The 20078-nt window shown below is 39.2% G+C and overlaps 6 protein-coding genes across 10 annotated transcripts; 4 read left to right on the top strand and 2 right to left on the bottom strand.

The window, feature by feature from the left end:
• Positions 1-1626: 1626 nt before the first annotated feature.
• On the bottom strand, positions 1627-2154 carry LOC117620952 (RING-H2 finger protein ATL52-like). The gene has a single exon (XM_034351212.1). The coding sequence runs from the start codon at positions 2152-2154 to the stop codon at positions 1627-1629; it is 528 nt and encodes a 175-aa protein (XP_034207103.1).
• A 2334-nt stretch (positions 2155-4488) lies between these two features.
• Positions 4489-8206, top strand: LOC117623453 (omega-amidase, chloroplastic-like). Of its 3 annotated transcripts, none has more exons than XM_034354444.1 (11): positions 4489-4737; positions 5729-5799; positions 5990-6106; positions 6217-6438; positions 6533-6626; positions 6742-6813; positions 6894-6972; positions 7492-7507; positions 7595-7675; positions 7767-7849; positions 7924-8206. In XM_034354444.1, the coding sequence occupies exons 2-11, from the start codon at positions 5755-5757 to the stop codon at positions 7997-7999; spliced, it is 885 nt and encodes a 294-aa protein (XP_034210335.1). In that variant the 5' UTR covers positions 4489-4737; positions 5729-5754; the 3' UTR covers positions 8000-8206. The 3 variants fall into 3 exon arrangements, with proteins under 3 accessions (XP_034210335.1, XP_034210334.1, XP_034210333.1); XM_034354443.1 differs by having other exon boundaries at positions 6739-6813; XM_034354442.1 differs by lacking the exon at positions 4489-4737 and having other exon boundaries at positions 5722-5799; positions 6739-6813.
• A 324-nt stretch (positions 8207-8530) lies between these two features.
• Positions 8531-10883, top strand: LOC117620951 (pentatricopeptide repeat-containing protein At3g12770-like). Its single transcript, XM_034351211.1, has 2 exons — positions 8531-9484; positions 10752-10883. The coding sequence occupies exons 1-2, from the start codon at positions 8726-8728 to the stop codon at positions 10881-10883; spliced, it is 891 nt and encodes a 296-aa protein (XP_034207102.1). The 5' UTR covers positions 8531-8725.
• Positions 9858-13597, top strand: LOC117622537 (omega-amidase, chloroplastic-like). Of its 3 annotated transcripts, none has more exons than XM_034353257.1 (11): positions 9858-10106; positions 11096-11166; positions 11357-11473; positions 11584-11805; positions 11900-11993; positions 12109-12180; positions 12261-12339; positions 12859-12874; positions 12962-13042; positions 13134-13216; positions 13291-13597. In XM_034353257.1, exons 2-11 carry the CDS (start codon positions 11122-11124, stop codon positions 13364-13366), a joined length of 885 nt encoding a protein of 294 aa, XP_034209148.1. In that variant the 5' UTR covers positions 9858-10106; positions 11096-11121; the 3' UTR covers positions 13367-13597. The 3 variants fall into 3 exon arrangements, with proteins under 3 accessions (XP_034209148.1, XP_034209147.1, XP_034209146.1); XM_034353256.1 differs by having other exon boundaries at positions 12106-12180; XM_034353255.1 differs by lacking the exon at positions 9858-10106 and having other exon boundaries at positions 11089-11166; positions 12106-12180.
• A 297-nt stretch (positions 13598-13894) lies between these two features.
• LOC117622535 (putative pentatricopeptide repeat-containing protein At5g37570) lies at positions 13895-15918 on the top strand. The gene is made up of 2 exons (XM_034353252.1): positions 13895-15137; positions 15253-15918. Exons 1-2 carry the CDS (start codon positions 14090-14092, stop codon positions 15900-15902), a joined length of 1698 nt encoding a protein of 565 aa, XP_034209143.1. The 5' UTR covers positions 13895-14089; the 3' UTR covers positions 15903-15918.
• On the bottom strand, positions 15878-19870 carry LOC117622536 (developmentally-regulated G-protein 2). Its single transcript, XM_034353254.1, has 12 exons — positions 19747-19870; positions 19390-19487; positions 19212-19279; positions 18941-19017; positions 18658-18838; positions 18379-18435; positions 18051-18125; positions 17767-17886; positions 17407-17577; positions 16999-17112; positions 16716-16886; positions 15878-16438 (listed from the first exon to the last, which is right to left on the bottom strand). The coding sequence occupies exons 2-12, from the start codon at positions 19457-19459 to the stop codon at positions 16343-16345; spliced, it is 1200 nt and encodes a 399-aa protein (XP_034209145.1). The 5' UTR covers positions 19460-19487; positions 19747-19870; the 3' UTR covers positions 15878-16342.
• Positions 19871-20078: the final 208 nt, after the last annotated feature.

Here is a 20078-nt window from a genome sequence, read left to right as displayed (position 1 = left end):
GTGAAGTCCTGGACCATTTACACTAGTAGGCAATATGCTTTGAGATCCCGACATGGGATATGCATACTCTTAACAAGCGGACTGCCCATATTAGGTGACATGGGAGCATGTGGGTCGTTGGTTACAACATGTGGATATCATGCTTTGATACCATGTGATGTGAGCATCCAACCCAAAATCAATTGACAATGAATGGAGAACCCGAGATCATTTAAACTATTAAGCGAAACTTCAATTCTTCGATACAAGATTCACACTCTCAACAACAGAAGAAAGGAAAACTTGTGTACCAACAATTTTCCACATTAAGAAATCTCATATTGGACTCACTTTCAAGCAGCACTATCATCTACAGAAATGAAACTTAGAATGGTACAGTGATTACTAGCCGAGTAGTTGCAATCTAAACCAAACCCTAGTGTCCTGCAAATCCAATCAGATTGGTATACAGATACACACACACACACACTACCAAATAAAGAAATGAAAGCAATTGATTTGTTTAAACATCAACTCAGAAGTCATTTTGATTGAGACTAGAACTAGGTTTAGCAGAACACAGTTGAGAACTGTCCTAACTCAAATGGTACAATGACATGTGCATGCAATGCAATGCAAAGCATCTGTGTCAATTACCAATTTACCCTTAGTGGGTTCAAAATCATGTCCCTGTTTACATGAATGGAAGCTCCAAAGTTCCAATATATGATGAGAGGGAATTTAGGCCGGTGTCCTTGTTGCTTGGATTTGAAGCTTTGAAGAAGACTAGCTGCTGTGAGTTGCATTTGCAGGGTGGCTGGCTGCAGCACGCAGGAGGAGACTATGCCCATACCAAATTATTGTTGTCAGTTTAAGACGTTTTCCCTCAGAATGAAAATGAAGTTGGATGGGATTCGTTTACCTAAACAGTTGACCTGGCCACCTTCAATTATGACGTGACACACACACAGAGCTTCGACTAGATGCAGCAAAATGACGAGTTAAAAAACACAAAAACAAAACGACTAGATTGCAATGTGTGAAATATTCTGGTTTCAAGAACCACGTGTCGTTTGTTCATGGGCTTTTCACTCTGGGCCCATGTTCTTTTGGATTTGGGCTAAAATATTAGTATGGCTTGGCCTAAATTATTTGGTCATATAAATTGGACTTTATTTTTTGAACTTACGATCTCTCTTCCTTCTTCTACCTACAAATCTCAACCTCACTTGAGCTTAAAACAATGAAATTTTGGCTAGTGGGTATGGTATGACTCAGTTGGTTGAGTTCTTCCACTTCCACGCATGTGGATAGAGGTTCAAAACTTTCAGACAATAAATATTTTGTGTAAATCCCCTTCCCCAATAGCTCGTTTGTAAATGAAAAAACAAAACAATAATGAAATTTTGGATATAAGTAGAGAATCTGGGCTGTACATTATTCATCAATTGATGATGGGGTCATGTTGTAAATAAATAAGCCTTTAAAAAATAATAATAACAAGGACATCCTTACTGGAGAAAGACTCATTATCATCTTCCTTGTTAATGCAGAAACTTAGGAATGAAGCTTTCATTTCATTATGAACTTTCCCAACAAAAAAAAAAAAAAGAAAAGAAAAAAAAAAAGCAGAGGGCCATATAATCTCTAGATGATTGAGGTAGATAACATTGAAATTCTGATATTGTCTACTGGTGTCACCTCCTGGGAATTCTTCTCTTGATCAGGAGGTGTAGCCAATGCCACGCCATCATCAGCAGGCAGCCGGTCAATGAGAGTACGGCAGAGGGGACAGCCAAAATGAGAGTGAAGCCAAGTGTCAATACAAGGTGCGTGGAAGGTGTGCTTGCATTTTGGCAGCTGCCTCACGAGTTGCTCATTTTCTAAACCTCTCAAGCACACCCCACATTGAACACCCCGAGTTTCATCACAATTTGAACCTTCTTCTTCATGATCAGTTTGATCATCACTCTTATAATTGAGTGTGATTAAATCCGGTTTCAACCTCCTATCGACGGTTCCTTCGATCTTCTTCACCGGTTCGTTGCCTGTTGGAGTATACGATAGTATACGGTTACGATATACGTACCATCCAACTATAGAAATAATCAACACTAGAACTGAAATGGTCAGCAGACCAATTACCACAATGCCTGATGAGAGTGATAGCCGCATGGGGTTTTTAGGTTTAGCTGACCAGTAATGTTATAATTCTTAGGGGGCAGAGGGAGGGGTGCTTAGGGGATATAAATATATATTTATAATAACTGATTAATCCAAAAGTGGGTTAGGATATTGAATTAATATATTGACCATTGATCCGATTTGCACAAAGACATAGTAATGATATGAGAACTTGATTGGTTTCTTGTCGATGCTGACTTACAAGGGGGTGTGAACGTGACAGGGTTCAAAATATTTAACAAGGAAGTAAATCACTTAATTAACTTAAGAAATAAATCTCCTTGATTTAGACAACAACAACCATCTAATTGAGTGGTCAAATGGTTTCAGATTCATGTGATTTTTTGCAGAGATGATCTTTGAGGTAATATCTAAAAACTAGACGGTTCGGATCATTGAAATACATTGTGTGGTGGGCTCTATAAAAGTGTCCCTTAAATAAGATTATTTGAGAAATCCCTAAACTGAAGGTCTATAGATAATATCAATTCTAAATATCTCGCATGTTATGTCATTCAATACTTACAAGTATGTTAGTTTCAAAGAATTCGGCTAGTGAATAATAATATCCAGACATTGACACCATACGCATATGCTACCATGGATTTGTTGTCCTCCTCAATTTGATCGGATGGTCCCATGATATAGGAATCAACATCGATCCAATCAAGATTTGCTACAAGTGGTTTATTTTGATTTTGGGTTAGTAAATGTATGATATTTGTTTTTTGGTCACAATGTATAAAGCATTTAAAAAAAAAAAAAAGGCCAATTAAAGTACAGTATATGCTGCTTAGTGCTTGGTGTGCTGGCCTACATGATTGTTAGACTCTATGTTGGAATTTTTGTGAGTATTTCAAAATACAAAATTATTATTAAATTTATATTTGTTATTATTACTATATTTATTGAATTGAAATTTTAAATATGTGTTAAATGGTGGTTTTAATTCTTTTAAAGTTGAGATTTCAAACCCCTCTCCTTTTGGTATAGTTGGACGTTTTCTATTGATATTAATATTAATCTCTTTTGGCAGTTTTGTTTTGGGTTTTAATGTCTTGAATTGGAGAAAACATGTAGGCCAAATGTAACTGGCTATGATTTGATTGTGTATTAATTTGATATAATTTGATATATTTATATTTGGATTTAAACAATATTAACATTGAGAATTTATTGCTTTTAACTGTGGGAGCATTTTATGCAGCTTAATTGTTTGTTTAATATATATTAGCCTCTCCGTACGCGCTTTCGTGTCTGTGAGAGGTATTTTTTTCTTTTTTTTTATAGAAAATTTTAAATTTATTTTAGAATTAAAAAAAAATAATGGATAGTTATGTTCCATAAAAATAGGATCCATTATCTGATTTTTTTAAAAAAAAAATATGAAAAAGTATGAATTTACCATATTATATATCCTCATTTAATTAATAATTTCAATTCTTAGTGTTTGCATTAACAGCATTTTCTGGTATTTTGAATGTTTCACAATTCTCTTCTTTTTGCTTTATATATATATAGACAGATATAAACCTTTCAAGCTATACTTTTGAAAAAGAGAAATTAGATTGGCACCTTTCTTCATTATTTTCTCCTCCACATTCTTGAGTTTGTGTTCCAATTTGTTTTCTTTTATCAATGAAAAGATTTGAGTTGTTCATCCGACCCAAGTATTGTGAGTGTACGCTTATGATGGTCAAATGTTGTTGTATCCTGGAGGGTAGGCCACCATACAGCCTTGCTACACCGAGACATTGTCTCCGAGGGGCGAAATCTACTCTTAAGGATAGTGAATGACACGCCTCAACCTAAAACTATTTTTCTACTCAAGTATCAGGGAAAACAATCTTCTACATCCCAAAAGATAAGTATCTTGATGTAATTTCATGAATTTTATTTAATCTACTATATCAGTGAAAATTATAATTTTCTATGATATTTTGCAGAAAAAGTAGCATCCTTCATCCAAATTTTCCAACACTCTATCTTGTCCCAACATTTTTTCTTTTACATAAAGAAACAAAACTTGGGGTCTTGTGTAATGACCCAAACATAAAATTCATATTTAATTAGTAATTTATTATGAGGAAAGACAATTTTGCCCTTGGACTCATTTATTAACGAAAAGTTGACTTTTTGATGGAAAAGAATTTGACAATTCCATATGCACCGTTGCGTAGAGCACGACGAAATGAGTTCATAGACACGAAGTGGGCTCGAATCGGAGCTTTAACGAAGAAAAGACGGTTAAAATATCATGAGGGGCAAAATGGTAATTAGGAAAAATCAGATTTTAAAACCCTCATTCTCTCTCTCTCTCTCTCTCTCTCTCTCCCGTCGCGCGACCTCCCCTCCTCCCCCGATTAGCTTTTGTGACGCCGTCGCCACCACGGAGCACCACCGGCCAAGAGACCGGTCTTGTTCAAACCGCCACCACCTCCTCTTCCCTTTCCGATCACTCTCAGCCTGTGGAACCGCCGGTGCTGGCCGGAAACTGCGAAAAACCGAGCGGTTTTGACAGAAACTTCAACCCGCTCGTTCTCCCTCAATTCTTCTCCAAATTTGTCGAGTAAGGTATGGATTTCTACCTATTTTCCATGCTCTAGCTGATGGTTGGGTAGGTTTGCATCGATTTTGACCGTAACTAGCTCGGTTTTCCAATTGGAATTCGGCCGGTTTTCGGCCTCCGTGTTCGGCCTCTTCCGGTCAGTTTTTGGGGTAGGTCCAAGAACAAAAGTGGTTCCAAATATGGTGTTATACCTAGGGTAGGAGTTTGGAGCCGTGGTTTTGAGATTTTCCGGCGATGCGTAATCGCTTTGGACACCAAGCGCTGCCGGCGCGTGTGGCGGCGCGTGGGTGAGGGTAGTGAAGTGGCATTGTGTCTTGATGCGATCCTTAGGTTGTCACGAGCGCGTAGGAATTCGCGGAGCTCAATTTGGATACCGTTTGAGCCTCGGACAGATTTTCCATATTGTGCGATTTCCGGGTTCAATACTGTTGAGCCGTTGGATCGTAATCAATTTCAGATATGTTACTCTAGATAATGTCAGAAACGTGTAGGATTCGACGGATCGTGAATCGGAGCCCCGGATACTCCGAAATCACGAACCCTAGGGCTAGGGTTTAGAAATTATGCGATTGCACGATTGTGATCAATCCGACCGTCCGATCGAGACCAAACCCTCGGGACATGTGTCCGAGATATATTGGACCTTCTAGCGGCTTCCGGATCATATTGTGAGGTCATGGACCCGTGGGTTCCGGGTTGATCTTTTTGGGACTTTAACGCTTTTTGATTCCCAAGATACTGCTAAACTAGTCCAAGTGGAAAGAAAGCTTTTCTGGGCATAGGGATAACTTTAATTTGACGCACGTACTTATAGGAGCCGGGGGTCAGGGTTTTTATATTAATACTATAGTGTACTAATAGAATATTATGGTCATTGAATCATGCACAAAATTGTAAAGAGGTTGTCAATTAACAAGTTTAAAAAAAAAAAAATAAATAAAAAAGGGGTTTCCTTTTGGTTTGAATTCACTAAACTACTTTGGTTTGTGATGGCAGCTCTTTGGAACACCAGGAATCTCACCATGGATGATGCCCCAAATCCATTTCAACTCCCCAATATTACCAAGGTTTGATTTCAGTACTAGTTATATTGAGCTATAGCTAAGTTGGAAACCCTTCATGTCCAACATTTGAACTATAGCTAAATGTTTCCCATATTAAATGTGTTCTTGATCATAAAAATTGCTCTTTGCTAGTTTCATAGTAGGAAATACATGCAAATGTATGTTAATTAGAACTGTTTTTGTTATGGGACAGTTTAAGATTGCTCTCTGTCAGTTGTCAGTTACTTCAGACAAGAACCAGAATCTTGATCGTGCCTCTCGTTCGATAAGATTTTCTGTTGAGCAAGGCGCAAAGCTGCTTGTTTTACCAGTGAGTTAGCTACCCATGTGGTTGTAGCCAAGTTGTTTGAATAAATGTTTGTTAGAAGTTCCTCAGGACCCTTAAATTCATGTTGGTTTTGTTTGCACTTTCTGTAAAAGGAAATGTGGAACTGTCCTTATTCAAGTGATTATTTTGCAAAATATGCTGAGGATTTTGACAATAGAGATGCCTCGCCAACATTGTCCATGTTATCTGAAGCTGCTTGTTGCCATGGGATCACAATCATAGGAGGATCTTTGCCTGAATGGGATCATGGTCGGTTGTACAATACTTGCTGCATATTTGGACCAGATGGAAAGCTGAAAGCTAAGCACAGGAAAGTAAGCACTTTGAATTTGATATCGTTTGGCTGTAAATTAGGAGGATAAAGTAAGATAAAACTTTTGAAAGGTTGATGATGGTGTTGCTTTGCAGATACATCTGTTTGACATTGACATTCCAGGAGAGATTTCATTCAAGGAATCTGACACCTTCACTGCAGGGGATCAACCTACCATTGTGGACACAGGTAAGCATCTGAAGTTGTCCTAAAATTTTTTTGAGGGAACATAAGATGTTAAACTTTCACATCTCCTATGTCTCTGAGTTAAGCAACTGATTAGCAATTTGCACATATGCAGAAGTTGGTCGAATCGGAATAGGAATTTGTCATGATATACGATTTCCTGAACTTGCTGCATTATACAGGAAAAGAGGTACTGGGTTTGGTTAAATTCTGGTTTTTAGCATCTTAAATCCATATTTCAAATTTCAAAATGGTTGTGGTAAATGCAAGGGGTTGACATCATATGCTATCCTGGGGCATTCAACATGAGCACTGGTGAATTGTTGTGGGAGCTGGTACAGAGAGCTAGGTAAGATTGATTATATGCCTTGTAGTTGTAGACAGGATTCTGTGTATGAACCCCAAAAGATTGATTCTTTTTCCTCAAGGTTTTCTCAGCCTTATATGACACGATGCACATGATCCAGTTGCATTTCACAAACGCAAAGACATTGCATAGATATTGATAGAAACAAATTATTACTGCCATTCCATAATGCTTGACTTATTTCAGGCCAGACTTTATCACTCTCATACTTCCAGCATCTTTGCTTGTCAATGCTTTCTGGACAAGTAAACACTTCGAAGTTGCAAATGTGGGTTGGGCCAGTTGGCTAGGGCAGTTTGCTCGTTTCCTTGCACCCAGTTCAATCCCCTCCCCCATAGATTAGAGTAGTTTAGACAATTAGAAGTTGATTGTGTTTTTCTTGTTCTTAACATAAGGAAAACTCACTCTGTCCTTGCTGCCAACATTCCACATATTCTGAGCTTATTTCCTACTACTACAATACTTCCTCTGCACTAATTACAAATCCTTCCCTTTCTTCAGGGCCGTCGATAACCAGGTGCTTAAAGACCGACTCTGTCACCATAAATTTTCTTTTGTTCTGACAGCCCAAAAGTTCTTCTAACATGACCATCCATGTGTTTAGTTATTTGTGGCAACTTGCTCACCCTCTCGAAACTCCACCGGTTCTTATACAACTTGGGGCCATTCCACACTAGTTGGACCGGTACTATAAATTCTAAAAGTGGTCAATTGTTTCCTATATGCATGAACAAAAGCTTTAGCTATTGTTCCTTCTTTTTTTTGTGAATTGGCAGTCTGGAGAGATAATTGTCACCTCAGGGCATGAGGAAACTACTGTCATTGCGGAGATTGATTACTCTAATATTCAGCTCCAAAGGTGAATTGAAATTTGTAGTTAATGTATTATGTTGTGTTCATCTTTTCTGATAGATGTTCTATGGAATTATGCAGAAAGAGTCTCCCACTTGATGATCAAAAGCGAGAAGACATCTACAAGTTTATCGATGTACATGAATTAAATCCTTGAAGGATGGAAACTCATCCTAACATTAGCTTCGCCACAAGGACTGCAAAACTCAAGAATAACTCTGTTTTGTGCAGTAAATTGTTTGGTGGCATCTACTACTTGAGTTAGAAACATATGTTTAAAATATGTTCCCCACATGTTATATTATATGACCTGTCAAGTTGGAACAGAGGTCCATATATACATACATGTGAGCTAAACTGGAAATCTAGTATTATAAAACGGCAGACGTTTTTTTCATAAATAGTATAGCCGGCCGGCTATACTCGGTGTTTTTATAAAAAGACTATAGCCAGGCGGCTATACTATCTTTTTCGACACGTGGTGAAGCGGGCGCAGCCGCCAGGCGGGGCCATTTTAAATAAATAGTATAGCCGTTCGGCTATACCCGGGGGTTTTTTTAATAAAAAGCGTATAGCCGATCGGCTAGACTAGTTTTGACACGTGGCGGACGTCATAGGCCGGCGGGTGGTTTCCTTTTTTCTTTTTTTTTTAATAAAGAGTATAGCCGGTCGGCTATACGACGGTTTTTATTATTTAAAAAAAGTATAGCCGCCCGGCTATACGTGGTGGTTGACCCATAACCATTCATTTGATCTCATATTCCTGAATTCATCGATTCATAACCTCTGTAAATAAACGTCCAGACTAAATAAGCTAGAGCGAAAAAATCCAGTGTCTTAATTCTCACAAACTCCTATGATAGAAGGACATGAGTGAAAATTCATGACTAACAAGTTCATTCCCTCCTTCAAGGTCTCCCTACTTGGTACAAACCAACCCTTTTATAATCTTATCACCCACTACCTGTACGTTAGCAATACCCTAAACCAACTTAAACAAATCCACACTCTCCTACTCAAATCCCCAACTAAACCCAACCACCGCTACCATATCTTGGTTCAGTTGCTCAAGCGGCTCCTACAACTCCCTGGCGACAACCTTCGCTATGCCCATTACCTGTTCGACCAAATACCCAAGTGTAGGAACCAGTTTCTTTGGACCTCCCTCATACATTCCCATGTGCTTCATGATCATTTTGGTCAATCCATCACTTTATATGCTAAAATGCACTGGGTTGGCGTATCGCCATCTGGGTTCACCTTCTCTTCAGTTCTCAATGCATGTGCTCGTGTTCCGGCACTTTTTGAAGGGAAACAAGTCCACGCAAGGGTTGTGCAGTATGGTTTCTTGGGAAACAAGATAGTGCAAACTGCACTTCTTCATATGTATGCAAAATGTGGGCTTGTACTGGATGCAAGGGACATCTTTGATAGGATGGATGATAAAGACTTGGTTGCTTGGACGGCCATGGTTTGTGGGTATTCAAAGATGGGATTGATGGGCGAGGCGCGGTGGTTGTTTGATAACATGGAGCAGCGCAATGCAGTTTCTTGGACTACAATGGTTGCTGGGTACGCAAACAATGGTGATATGGAAACAGCAAAGGAATTATATGAAAGAATGGTGGAGAAAGATTCAGTGGCATCCTTCATCCAAATTTTCCAACACTCTTATCTTGTCCCAACATTTTTTCTTTTACATAAAGAAACAAAACTTGGGGTCTTGTGTAATGACCCAAACATAAAATTCATATTTAATTAGTAATTTATTATATGGAAAGATAATTTTGTCCTTGGACTCATTTATTAACGAAAAGTTGACTTTTTGATGGAAAATGAATTTGATAATTCCACATGCACCGTTGCGTAGAGCACGACGAAATGAGTTCATAGACACGAAGTAGGCTCGAATCGGAGCTTTAACGAAGAAAAAACGGTTAAAATATCATGAGGGGCAAAATGGTAATTAGGAAAAATCAGATTTTAAAACCCTCATTCTCTCTCTCTCTCTCTCTCTCTCTCTCCCGTCGCGCGACCTCCCCTCCTCCCCCGATTAGCTTTTGTGACGCCGTCGCCACCACGGAGCACCACCGGCCAAGAGACCGGTCTTGTTCAAACCGCCACCACCTCCTCTTCCCTTTCCGATCACTCTCAGCCTGTGGAACCGCCGGTGCTGGCCGGAAACTGCGAAAAACCGAGCGGTTTTGACAGAAACTTCAACCCGCTCGTTCTCCCTCAATTCTTCTCCAAATTTGTCGAGTAAGGTATGGATTTCTACCTATTTTCCATGCTCTAGCTGATGGTTGGGTAGGTTTGCATCGATTTTGACCGTAACTAGCTCGGTTTTCCAATTGGAATTCGGCCGGTTTTCGGCCTCCGTGTTCGGCCTCTTCCGGTCAGTTTTTGGGGTAGGTCCAAGAACAAAAGTGGTTCCAAATATGGTGTTATACCTAGGGTAGGAGTTTGGAGCCGTGGTTTTGAGATTTTCCGGCGATGCGTAATTGCTTTGGACACCCAGCGCTGCCGGCGCGTGTGGCGGCTCGTGGGTGAGGGTAGTGAAGTAGCACTGTGTCTTGATGCGATCCTTAGGTTGTCACGAGCGCGTAGGAATTCGCGGAGCTCAATTTGGATACCGTTTGAGCCTCGGACAAATTTTCCATATTGTGCGATTTCTGGGTTCAATACTGTTGAGCCGTTGGATCGTAATCAATTTCAGATATGTTACTCTAGATAATGTCAGAAACGTGTAGGATTCGACGGATCGTGAATCGGAGCCCCGGATACTCCGAAATCACGAACCCTAGGGCTAGGGTTTAGAAATTATGCGATTGCACGATTGTGATCAATCCGACCGTCCGATCGAGACCAAACCCTCGGGACATGTGTCCGAGATATATTGGACCTTCTAGCGGCTTCCGGATCATATTGTGAGGTCATGGACCCGTGGGTTTCGGGTTGATCTTTTTGGGACTTTAACGCTTTTTGATTCCCAAGATACTGCTAAACTAGTCCAAGTGGAAGGAAAGCTTTTCTGGGCATAGGGATAACTTTAATTTGACGCACGTACTTATAGGAGCCGGGGGTCAGGGTTTTTATATTAATACTATAGTGTACTGATAGAATATTATGGTCATTGAATCAGGCACAAAATTGTAAAGAGGTTGTCAATTAACAAGTTTTAAAAAAAAAAAAAAAAAAAAAGGGGTTTCCTTTTGGTTTGAATTCACTAAACTACTTTGGTTTGTGATGGCAGCTCTTTGGAACACCAGGAATCTCACCATGGATGATGCCCCAAATCCATTTCAACTCCCCAATATTACCAAGGTTTGATTTCAGTACTAGTTATATTGAGCTATAGCTAAGTTGGAAACCCTTCATGTCCAACATTTGAACTATAGCTAAATGTTTCCCATATTAAATGTGTTCTTGATCATAAAAATTGCTCTTTGCTAGTTTCATAGTAGGAAATACATGCAAATGTATGTTAATTAGAACTGTTTTTGTTATGGGACAGTTTAAGATTGCTCTCTGTCAGTTGTCAGTTACTTCAGACAAGAACCAGAATCTTGATCGTGCCTCTCGTTCGATAAGATTTTCTGTTGAGCAAGGCGCAAAGCTGCTTGTTTTACCAGTGAGTTAGCTACCCATGTGGTTGTAGCCAAGTTGTTTGAATAAATGTTTGTTAGAAGTTCCTCAGGACCCTTAAATTCATGTTGGTTTTGTTTGCACTTTCTGTAAAAGGAAATGTGGAACTGTCCTTATTCAAGTGATTATTTTGCAAAATATGCTGAGGATTTTGACAATAGAGATGCCTCGCCAACATTGTCCATGTTATCTGAAGCTGCTTGTTGCCATGGGATCACAATCATAGGAGGATCTTTGCCTGAATGGGATCATGGTCGGTTGTACAATACTTGCTGCATATTTGGACCAGATGGAAAGCTGAAAGCTAAGCACAGGAAAGTAAGCACTTTGAATTTGATATCGTTTGGCTGTAAATTAGGAGGATAAAGTAAGATAAAACTTTTGAAAGGTTGATGATGGTGTTGCTTTGCAGATACATCTGTTTGACATTGACATTCCAGGAGAGATTTCATTCAAGGAATCTGACACCTTCACTGCAGGGGATCAACCTACCATTGTGGACACAGGTAAGCATCTGAAGTTGTCCTAAAATTTTTTTGAGGGAACATAAGATGTTAAACTTTCACATCTCCTATGTCTCTGAGTTAAGCAACTGATTAGCAATTTGCACATATGCAGAAGTTGGTCGAATCGGAATAGGAATTTGTCATGATATACGATTTCCTGAACTTGCTGCATTATACAGGAAAAGAGGTACTGGGTTTGGTTAAATTCTGGTTTTTAGCATCTTAAATCCATATTTCAAATTTCAAAATGGTTGTGGTAAATGCAAGGGGTTGACATCATATGCTATCCTGGGGCATTCAACATGAGCACTGGTGAATTGTTGTGGGAGCTGGTACAGAGAGCTAGGTAAGATTGATTATATGCCTTGTAGTTGTAGACAGGATTCTGTGTATGAACCCCAAAAGATTGATTCTTTTTCCTCAAGGTTTTCTCAGCCTTATATGACACGATGCACATGATCCAGTTGCATTTCACAAACGCAAAGACATTGCATAGATATTGATAGAAACAAATTATTACTGCCATTCCATAATGCTTGACTTATTTCAGGCCAGACTTTATCACTCTCATACTTCCAGCATCTTTGCTTGTCAATGCTTTCTGGACAAGTAAACACTTCGAAGTTGCAAATGTGGGTTGGGCCAGTTGGCTAGGGCAGTTTGCTCGTTTCCTTGCACCCAGTTCAATCCCCTCCCCCATAGATTAGAGTAGTTTAGACAATTAGAAGTTGATTGTGTTTTTCTTGTTCTTAACATAAGGAAAACTCACTCTGTCCTTGCTGCCAACATTCCACATATTCTGAGCTTATTTCCTACAACTACAATACTTCCTCTGCACTAATTACAAATCCTTCCCTTTCTTCAGGGCCGTCGATAACCAGGTGCTTAAAGACCGACTCTGTCACCATAAATTTTCTTTTGTTCTGACAGCCCAAAAGTTCTTCTAACATGACCATCCATGTGTTTAGTTATTTGTGGCAACTTGCTCACCCTCTCGAAACTCCACCGGTTCTTATACAACTTGGGGCCATTCCACACTAGTTGGACCGGTACTATAAATTCTAAAAGTGGTCAATTGTTTCCTATATGCATGAACAAAAGCTTTAGCTATTGTTCCTTCTTTTTTTTGTGAATTGGCAGTCTGGAGAGATAATTGTCACCTCAGGGCATGAGGAAACTACTGTCATTGCGGAGATTGATTACTCTAATATTCAGCTCCAAAGGTGAATTGAAATTTGTAGTTAATGTATTATGTTGTGTTCATCTTTTCTGATAGATGTTCTATGGAATTATGCAGAAAGAGTCTCCCACTTGATGATCAAAAGCGAGAAGACATCTACAAGTTTATCGATGTACATGAATTAAATCCTTGAAGGATGGAAACTCATCATAACATTAGCTTCGCCACAAGGACTGCAAAACTCAAGAATAATGTTTTGTGCAGTAAATTGTTTGGTGGCATCTACTACTTGAGTTAGAAACATATGTTTAAAATATGTTCCCCACATGTTATATTATATGACCTGTCAAGTTGGAACAGAGGTCCATATATACATACATGTGAGCTAAACTGGAAATCTAGTATTATAAAACGGCAGACGTTTTTTTCATAAATAGTATAGCCGGCCGGCTATACTCGGTGTTTTTATAAAAAGACTATAGCCAGGCGGCTATACTATCTTTTTCGACACGTGGTGAAGCGGGCGCAGCCGCCAGGCGGGGCCATTTTAAATAAATAGTATAGCCGTTCGGCTATACCCGGGGGTTTTTTTAATAAAAAGCGTATAGCCGATCGGCTAGACTAGTTTTGACACGTGGCGGACGTCATAGGCCGGCGGGTGGTTTCCTTTTTTCTTTTTTTTTTAATAAAGAGTATAGCCGGTCGGCTATACGACGGTTTTTATTATTTAAAAAAAGTATAGCCGCCCGGCTATACGTGGTGGTTGACCCATAACCATTCATTTGATCTCATATTCCTGAATTCATCGATTCATAACCTCTGTAAATAAACGTCCAGACTAAATAAGCTAGAGCGAAAAAATCCAGTGTCTTAATTCTCACAAACTCCTATGATAGAAGGACATGAGTGAAAATTCATGACTAACAAGTTCATTCCCTCCTTCAAGGTCTCCCTACTTGGTACAAACCAACCCTTTTATAATCTTATCACCCACTACCTGTACGTTAGCAATACCCTAAACCAACTTAAACAAATCCACACTCTCCTACTCAAATCCCCAACTAAACCCAACCACCGCTACCATATCTTGGTTCAGTTGCTCAAGCGGCTCCTACAACTCCCTGGCGACAACCTTCGCTATGCCCATTACCTGTTCGACCAAATACCCAAGTGTAGGAACCAGTTTCTTTGGACCTCCCTCATACATTCCCATGTGCTTCATGATCATTTTGGTCAATCCATCACTTTATATGCTAAAATGCACTGGGTTGGCGTATCGCCATCTGGGTTCACCTTCTCTTCAGTTCTCAATGCATGTGCTCGTGTTCCGGCACTTTTTGAAGGGAAACAAGTCCACGCAAGGGTTGTGCAGTATGGTTTCTTGGGAAACAAGATAGTGCAAACTGCACTTCTTCATATGTATGCAAAATGTGGGCTTGTACTGGATGCAAGGGACATCTTTGATAGGATGGATGATAAAGACTTGGTTGCTTGGACGGCCATGGTTTGTGGGTATTCAAAGATGGGATTGATGGGCGAGGCGCGGTGGTTGTTTGATAACATGGAGCAGCGCAATGCAGTTTCTTGGACTACAATGGTTGCTGGGTACGCAAACAATGGTGATATGGAAACAGCAAAGGAATTATATGAAAGAATGGTGGAGAAAGATTCAGTGGCATGGGTGGCTATGATATCAGGTTATGGGAAGTGTGGTAATGTTTTGGAAGCCAAGATAGTTTTTGAAGAGATACAGATGGCAGATGCATCATGTTGGGCAGCAATGGTGGCTTGTTATGCTCAGAATGGCTATGCAAAGGAAGCCATTGAGATGTATAAGGAAATGAGGGAAGAAAAAGTGACAGTCAATGAGGTGGCAATGGTTGGAGCTATTTCAGCTTGTACACAACTTGGGGATAATGAAGTTGCAGCCACATTAGCAAAGCACGTGGAGGAAGGATGTTGTGGTGAGTTTTGATTGAATCAATTATATAAATAATGGCATGCTTTCTTTTCTATCGATGTCATGTTCTTCTTCCCTTTTGTATTGCTGATGTTTCCTCATTTATCAAACACTTTCAGAGAGGACACTCTTTGTATCCAATGCATTGATCCATATGCATTCCAAATGTGGGGACATAGAACAGGCATGGAGAGAATTTAACAGAATGAGTATCAGAGATGTAATATCTTATAGCGCATTGATCGCCGCTCTTGCCGACCATGGAAAGGCCGAGGATGCCATGAATCTCTTCTCAGAGATGCAAAAAGAAGGAATAAGACCGAACCAGGTAACATTCGTCGGTCTCCTCAATGCATGTAGCCATGTAGGACTGATTGAGGAAGGGTGCCAATATTTTGAGCTCATGACTCAGGTCTTCCGGATCGAGCCACTTAAGGAGCACTATGCTTGCATGGTTGACCTTCTTGGAAGGGCTGGGCAGCTTGAAAAGGCGTACAATCTTATAATATACAACATTGGTGCTGCTGATGCAAAGATCTGGGGCTCTTTGTTAGGCGCTTGCAAGGTTCATGGTAATACCAAATTGAGTGAGATCGCAGCAATGCATCTCTTCAAAATAGAGCCGCACGATGCCGGAAATTATGTGCTTTTAGCAAATACTTATGCAGAAATAAATAAATGGGATGATGCTGAGAGGGTGAGAAAGATGATGAGTGAAAGAGGAATGATAAAATCTCCTGGGTGTAGCTGGATTGAAAAGTTGAGATAAATAATAAATTCTTAATGTTCTCATGGGTGATATTTCTTTCTACAAAAATCTGCACCCAACTTTTACCTCGAAATACATTTATAAAGCTAGATGGGCTCTGAACTTTTCCTTTGCACGACAGCAAGATAAAGGTGAAGAGAGCCTTTTAGAAATATATTAATCACCATCTCCAGAGACACAGATCATGGTACAGTATATCTTCAAAATTCCAAGAAGTGATAAATTAAACCCTAAAGATACAACACATGGACCAAAAAAATCTACCTTTTCTGATAAGCATGACATTCTAACACCAATTCTTCATTTTAGACTAATTTTTCAATGGAGCAAATGATATGATTATGTCATACTTCATAGGCATCTCGACTCTGGATGTACTCATTCACAGATCATTCTTCTGTGCCAGTTCATGTAAGAAACTCAGGTCTCCGTGAATGATATTACTGCTTCAGGGGAGCCTTCTTCTCTCTGTCGGATATACGAGCGGGGGCTGTTGAATGTGACTTGAACCGACCCCTCCCTTCCCCTTCCTTATCCTGGAGAATGCAAATCCCAAAAAAAATTAGGTTTTCATGGAAAACACATTTCTTTCCCCATCTTGTTGCAAGGAGAACATTAAAAAAAACACTGAAATCTAACAAGCATCTGGAGTTAAAATAATCATAAGACCCCAGAACTCTTTTCCTCTATTCAGAAAATCAATGGGTATATCTAAAAGCAAAAAGGAGAGAAATTGTACAACCCTGGTGAAAGTATATTGATACAGCAGAATGACAGGTTTACTTCTAATGAACAACATAAAGACAGGTTTACCTTTTTCTTTACAATCTGAACCACGTCTTCATCATTCAAAACATGACCGAGGCCACAATGCTGTGGGTAGTGCCTTGCACTTGTACCCCACACTAGCACATATTTTACTTCCTTCATCAAACTCCTGTGTATGTGGTTACAAAAGTCTCCAACGGAGCAGCCCCCTCTATCCTACACATACATGCAAAGAGAATAAGTGAAAACGAACAAAGGCTCATAAGAATGGAGTAATAACTGATCATAAGGAAGTAACAGAAAAAAAAAAAAAAAATTTGCAACTTACAGCAGAAAGAACTACAGGGTCACCAAAATCAGGTTGCTGGCCCTGTGGCTTTGTATAAACTCTAACAAGTCCCATCTCCTCCCACATCTTTGCAAGCAGTCTGTCAAAGTTCAGCTGTTGAGCAACATGAAGAATCAAAGTTAATGTTCCTGAAACCATTTCATATGGGAAATTCATTTCATCGCTAACTTGTTGATAAATGGTAATTAATTTTTACACGCGTTGCACATTAGGATCCAACAAAAAAACATATATTTCATGGAAAGAACCATAGTAGACAATGCCTTTTGAGTTCTGACCAAAAGTTGTGCAACTGCGACAGATTGCTCAAGGTTTTTTATTCATAGCACGGTTGCACGCCTCTGTATCTCATTCAAATTTAGTCAAAATAAAAAGTGTAGAACTTACCTTGAGATTGCAGCTAATGACAACGGAATTAGGTTGGCGGGCTAATTTGTCCACATCGTCAATACCAATAACATCTATTTTGTTGTAAACATATACACACTTCATGTATTTCCGGTTTCCCTCAATGACATCAATAAGATCATCCACTGTGGCATCCTCACGAAAGAGCAACTGCATAACATTTATCATACATGAGCATTCTTTCCCATGGGATGGCTGAGGCAAAGAAAGTATCAACCATATCCAAGAGTGTACATCATGGACTTAAAGAAAATTGGGTACCACTAGTGTGTATGCCCGATAAAAGAATTACCATTAGCTGTGACAAAGGACAATCTTGACTAATCCAAAGTAAAGTACCTCAGCATTGTGAATTTTGTATTCATGTAGAATTTGATAACAAAGCTTCTCGTCCACATGAGTCAAAGTAAGAGTGCTGTTGAAAGAAATTCCCCCGGTCTTTTTCTTTTTGAAGTATATCTGCACAGGAAACAAAATAAAAAATTCAGCTAAAGCCCCTAGAAGCCTAGCAAAGCAAACATAAAAAATAACATAGGGAAACAGCTAAACAATTGCCGGAAACTAAGACCCAAATCAGTCAGTTCTGGAAATTATGAAGTCAATATTTTGAAGATAAAACTTACTTGAGGCGGTCTCTTGTTTAAACGTAAACCAACAGCTTCCAGCTCCTTTGTCAATATTTGCCGATGACCCTCACTCTGAAATATTTATTAAAAAAACAATATATAGAACAATGTGAGGGTTAGACTAAAGTAATTGACAGAAACTATACACAAAATAAGGGAAGCCAACATAAAGTATCAAATCAACAGGTCAGGAACCAAAAGGTCAAGCAGGTTGCCACAATGAAAATAATGAAGGTCTGTAAGCAGACGAGTAGTAAACTTATTTATCAGCTACTAAAATAGCAAAATAGTTACAAATGCATGTTACTACAGAATAGGCACTTACTTTTGAGGCATCAAGGACCATCAACACAATATCTGAAGACTTGGCAACAGCAATAACCTGCAAGAGACAGTCTTGTCAAATTCTAGCCATTTCCATGATACCTGGAAATACTGAGCTTTATACATTGATTTGCCAAGGGACAATTTACAAGTTATCTCTTCTCTATAATGAGGCATTTATTAAGTATCATTTTCTAAATTTCTTATAATATTTTATTGGTAAGATAAAAGAGTGATGGCATGTTATCATATCACATGAGAAGAAGCTTAAGGATTTCACCTGCCTCCCACGACCTTTGCCTTCAGAAGCACCTTCAATAATTCCGGGAAGATCAAGCAGCTGAATTTTTGTATCATTGTAATGGATAATTCCAGGAATGCAGGTAAGTGTTGTGAACTCATAAGATGCAGCTTCGGAGTGTGTGCCCGTCAACATTGTCAAAAGTGTTGACTTTCCCACACTACAAACAACAGGAAACAGTCGTAAGGATCGGTCATTTCTTACTGTTTTTGAAGTTACAACATTTCACAATACAGTTTGAAGTCATATAAATATGGCAAACCTTGGAAACCCAATGAGCGCAACACGTCCGTGGCCAAATTTTGTAACTTCAAAACCATCTCCACCTCCACTAGACCCCTGAATTGCGGTTTTAGATCATAAAAAAGGAAGAAGTAAACCTTAAACAAATGAAGAAGTTGCTTTACACCAATTGAATTAACGTAAGCATCTAACAAGAAGCTCATGACCATAAAAACTCCTAACACTAACACAGGAAAATTCTACATTCGCATCAAATTACATTCATATTTATATGTATGTATATTGCATACCTTTGGAGGCTCCAGGAGCTGAGTCCTTAGCTTGGCAATCTTTGCCTTGAGCTGGCCAAGATGATACTCTGCATTTTTCAGCATTGCAATAAAAAATTAAGATATAACCAAATTCTTAAAAGACCTTAACAGATTCAACCACAAAAATAAAAATACAAGTTTTAAACAGGGAAAGAACCTGTGGCTTTGTTTTTCTGAGTCCGCGCCATTTCGGCCTCAATTTCTTTGATCCTTTCTATGATCCCCATTGTTGCTGGATTTTTTCAGCTGCTACCACTAAAAAGCAACAAGAAGAAAAATAAATTGCAGAGAAAAAGAAGCTAATTACTATATTGAAAGATAATGAAAGCTCTTTTTCGTTGCTGAGAAATCGTTGATTGAACTGCGATGCCTCGGAAACCAAAAGAAGAGTGAATTACAGTGGAGAGAGAGAAAGTTGAATTATTGTAAGGAAAGTTGAATTCTTGATTGAAGTAATACTAATTCTACGAATTGGACGAAGTAGAATGGTGAATTGCTTCGGTGGATGACTCACCGTGACTCAGTTGGCGACGATGTCTCTGGAGCTGGTAGAGAGAGAGAGAGAGAGAGAGGAGTGATAGAGTTAGGGCTGAGAAGAAGAAGAGAGGAAGTCTGGGCTTAAACTTAAGGGCCTACTTTCCAAACAGCTCGACAGTTCTTTCTTTGAAAGGTATCGTGGATTTGTAATATGCATCTTGGGCCTCTTTTGTTGGGTACCAAATTTTTTTTCTTAGATAACTAGGAGTTTTTTTTTTAATACAACTGATAAATTATTCTAAATTAATCTAATCGACGATATATTTACTAATTCAATTAAGAGGAATTGAATTGATGAGGAGTAACCAC

Source organism: Prunus dulcis, chromosome 3, assembly GCF_902201215.1.
Source record: "Prunus dulcis chromosome 3, ALMONDv2, whole genome shotgun sequence".
Lineage (NCBI taxonomy): Eukaryota > Viridiplantae > Streptophyta > Magnoliopsida > Rosales > Rosaceae > Prunus > Prunus dulcis.
This window is presented reverse-complemented; position numbering and strand designations above follow the sequence as displayed.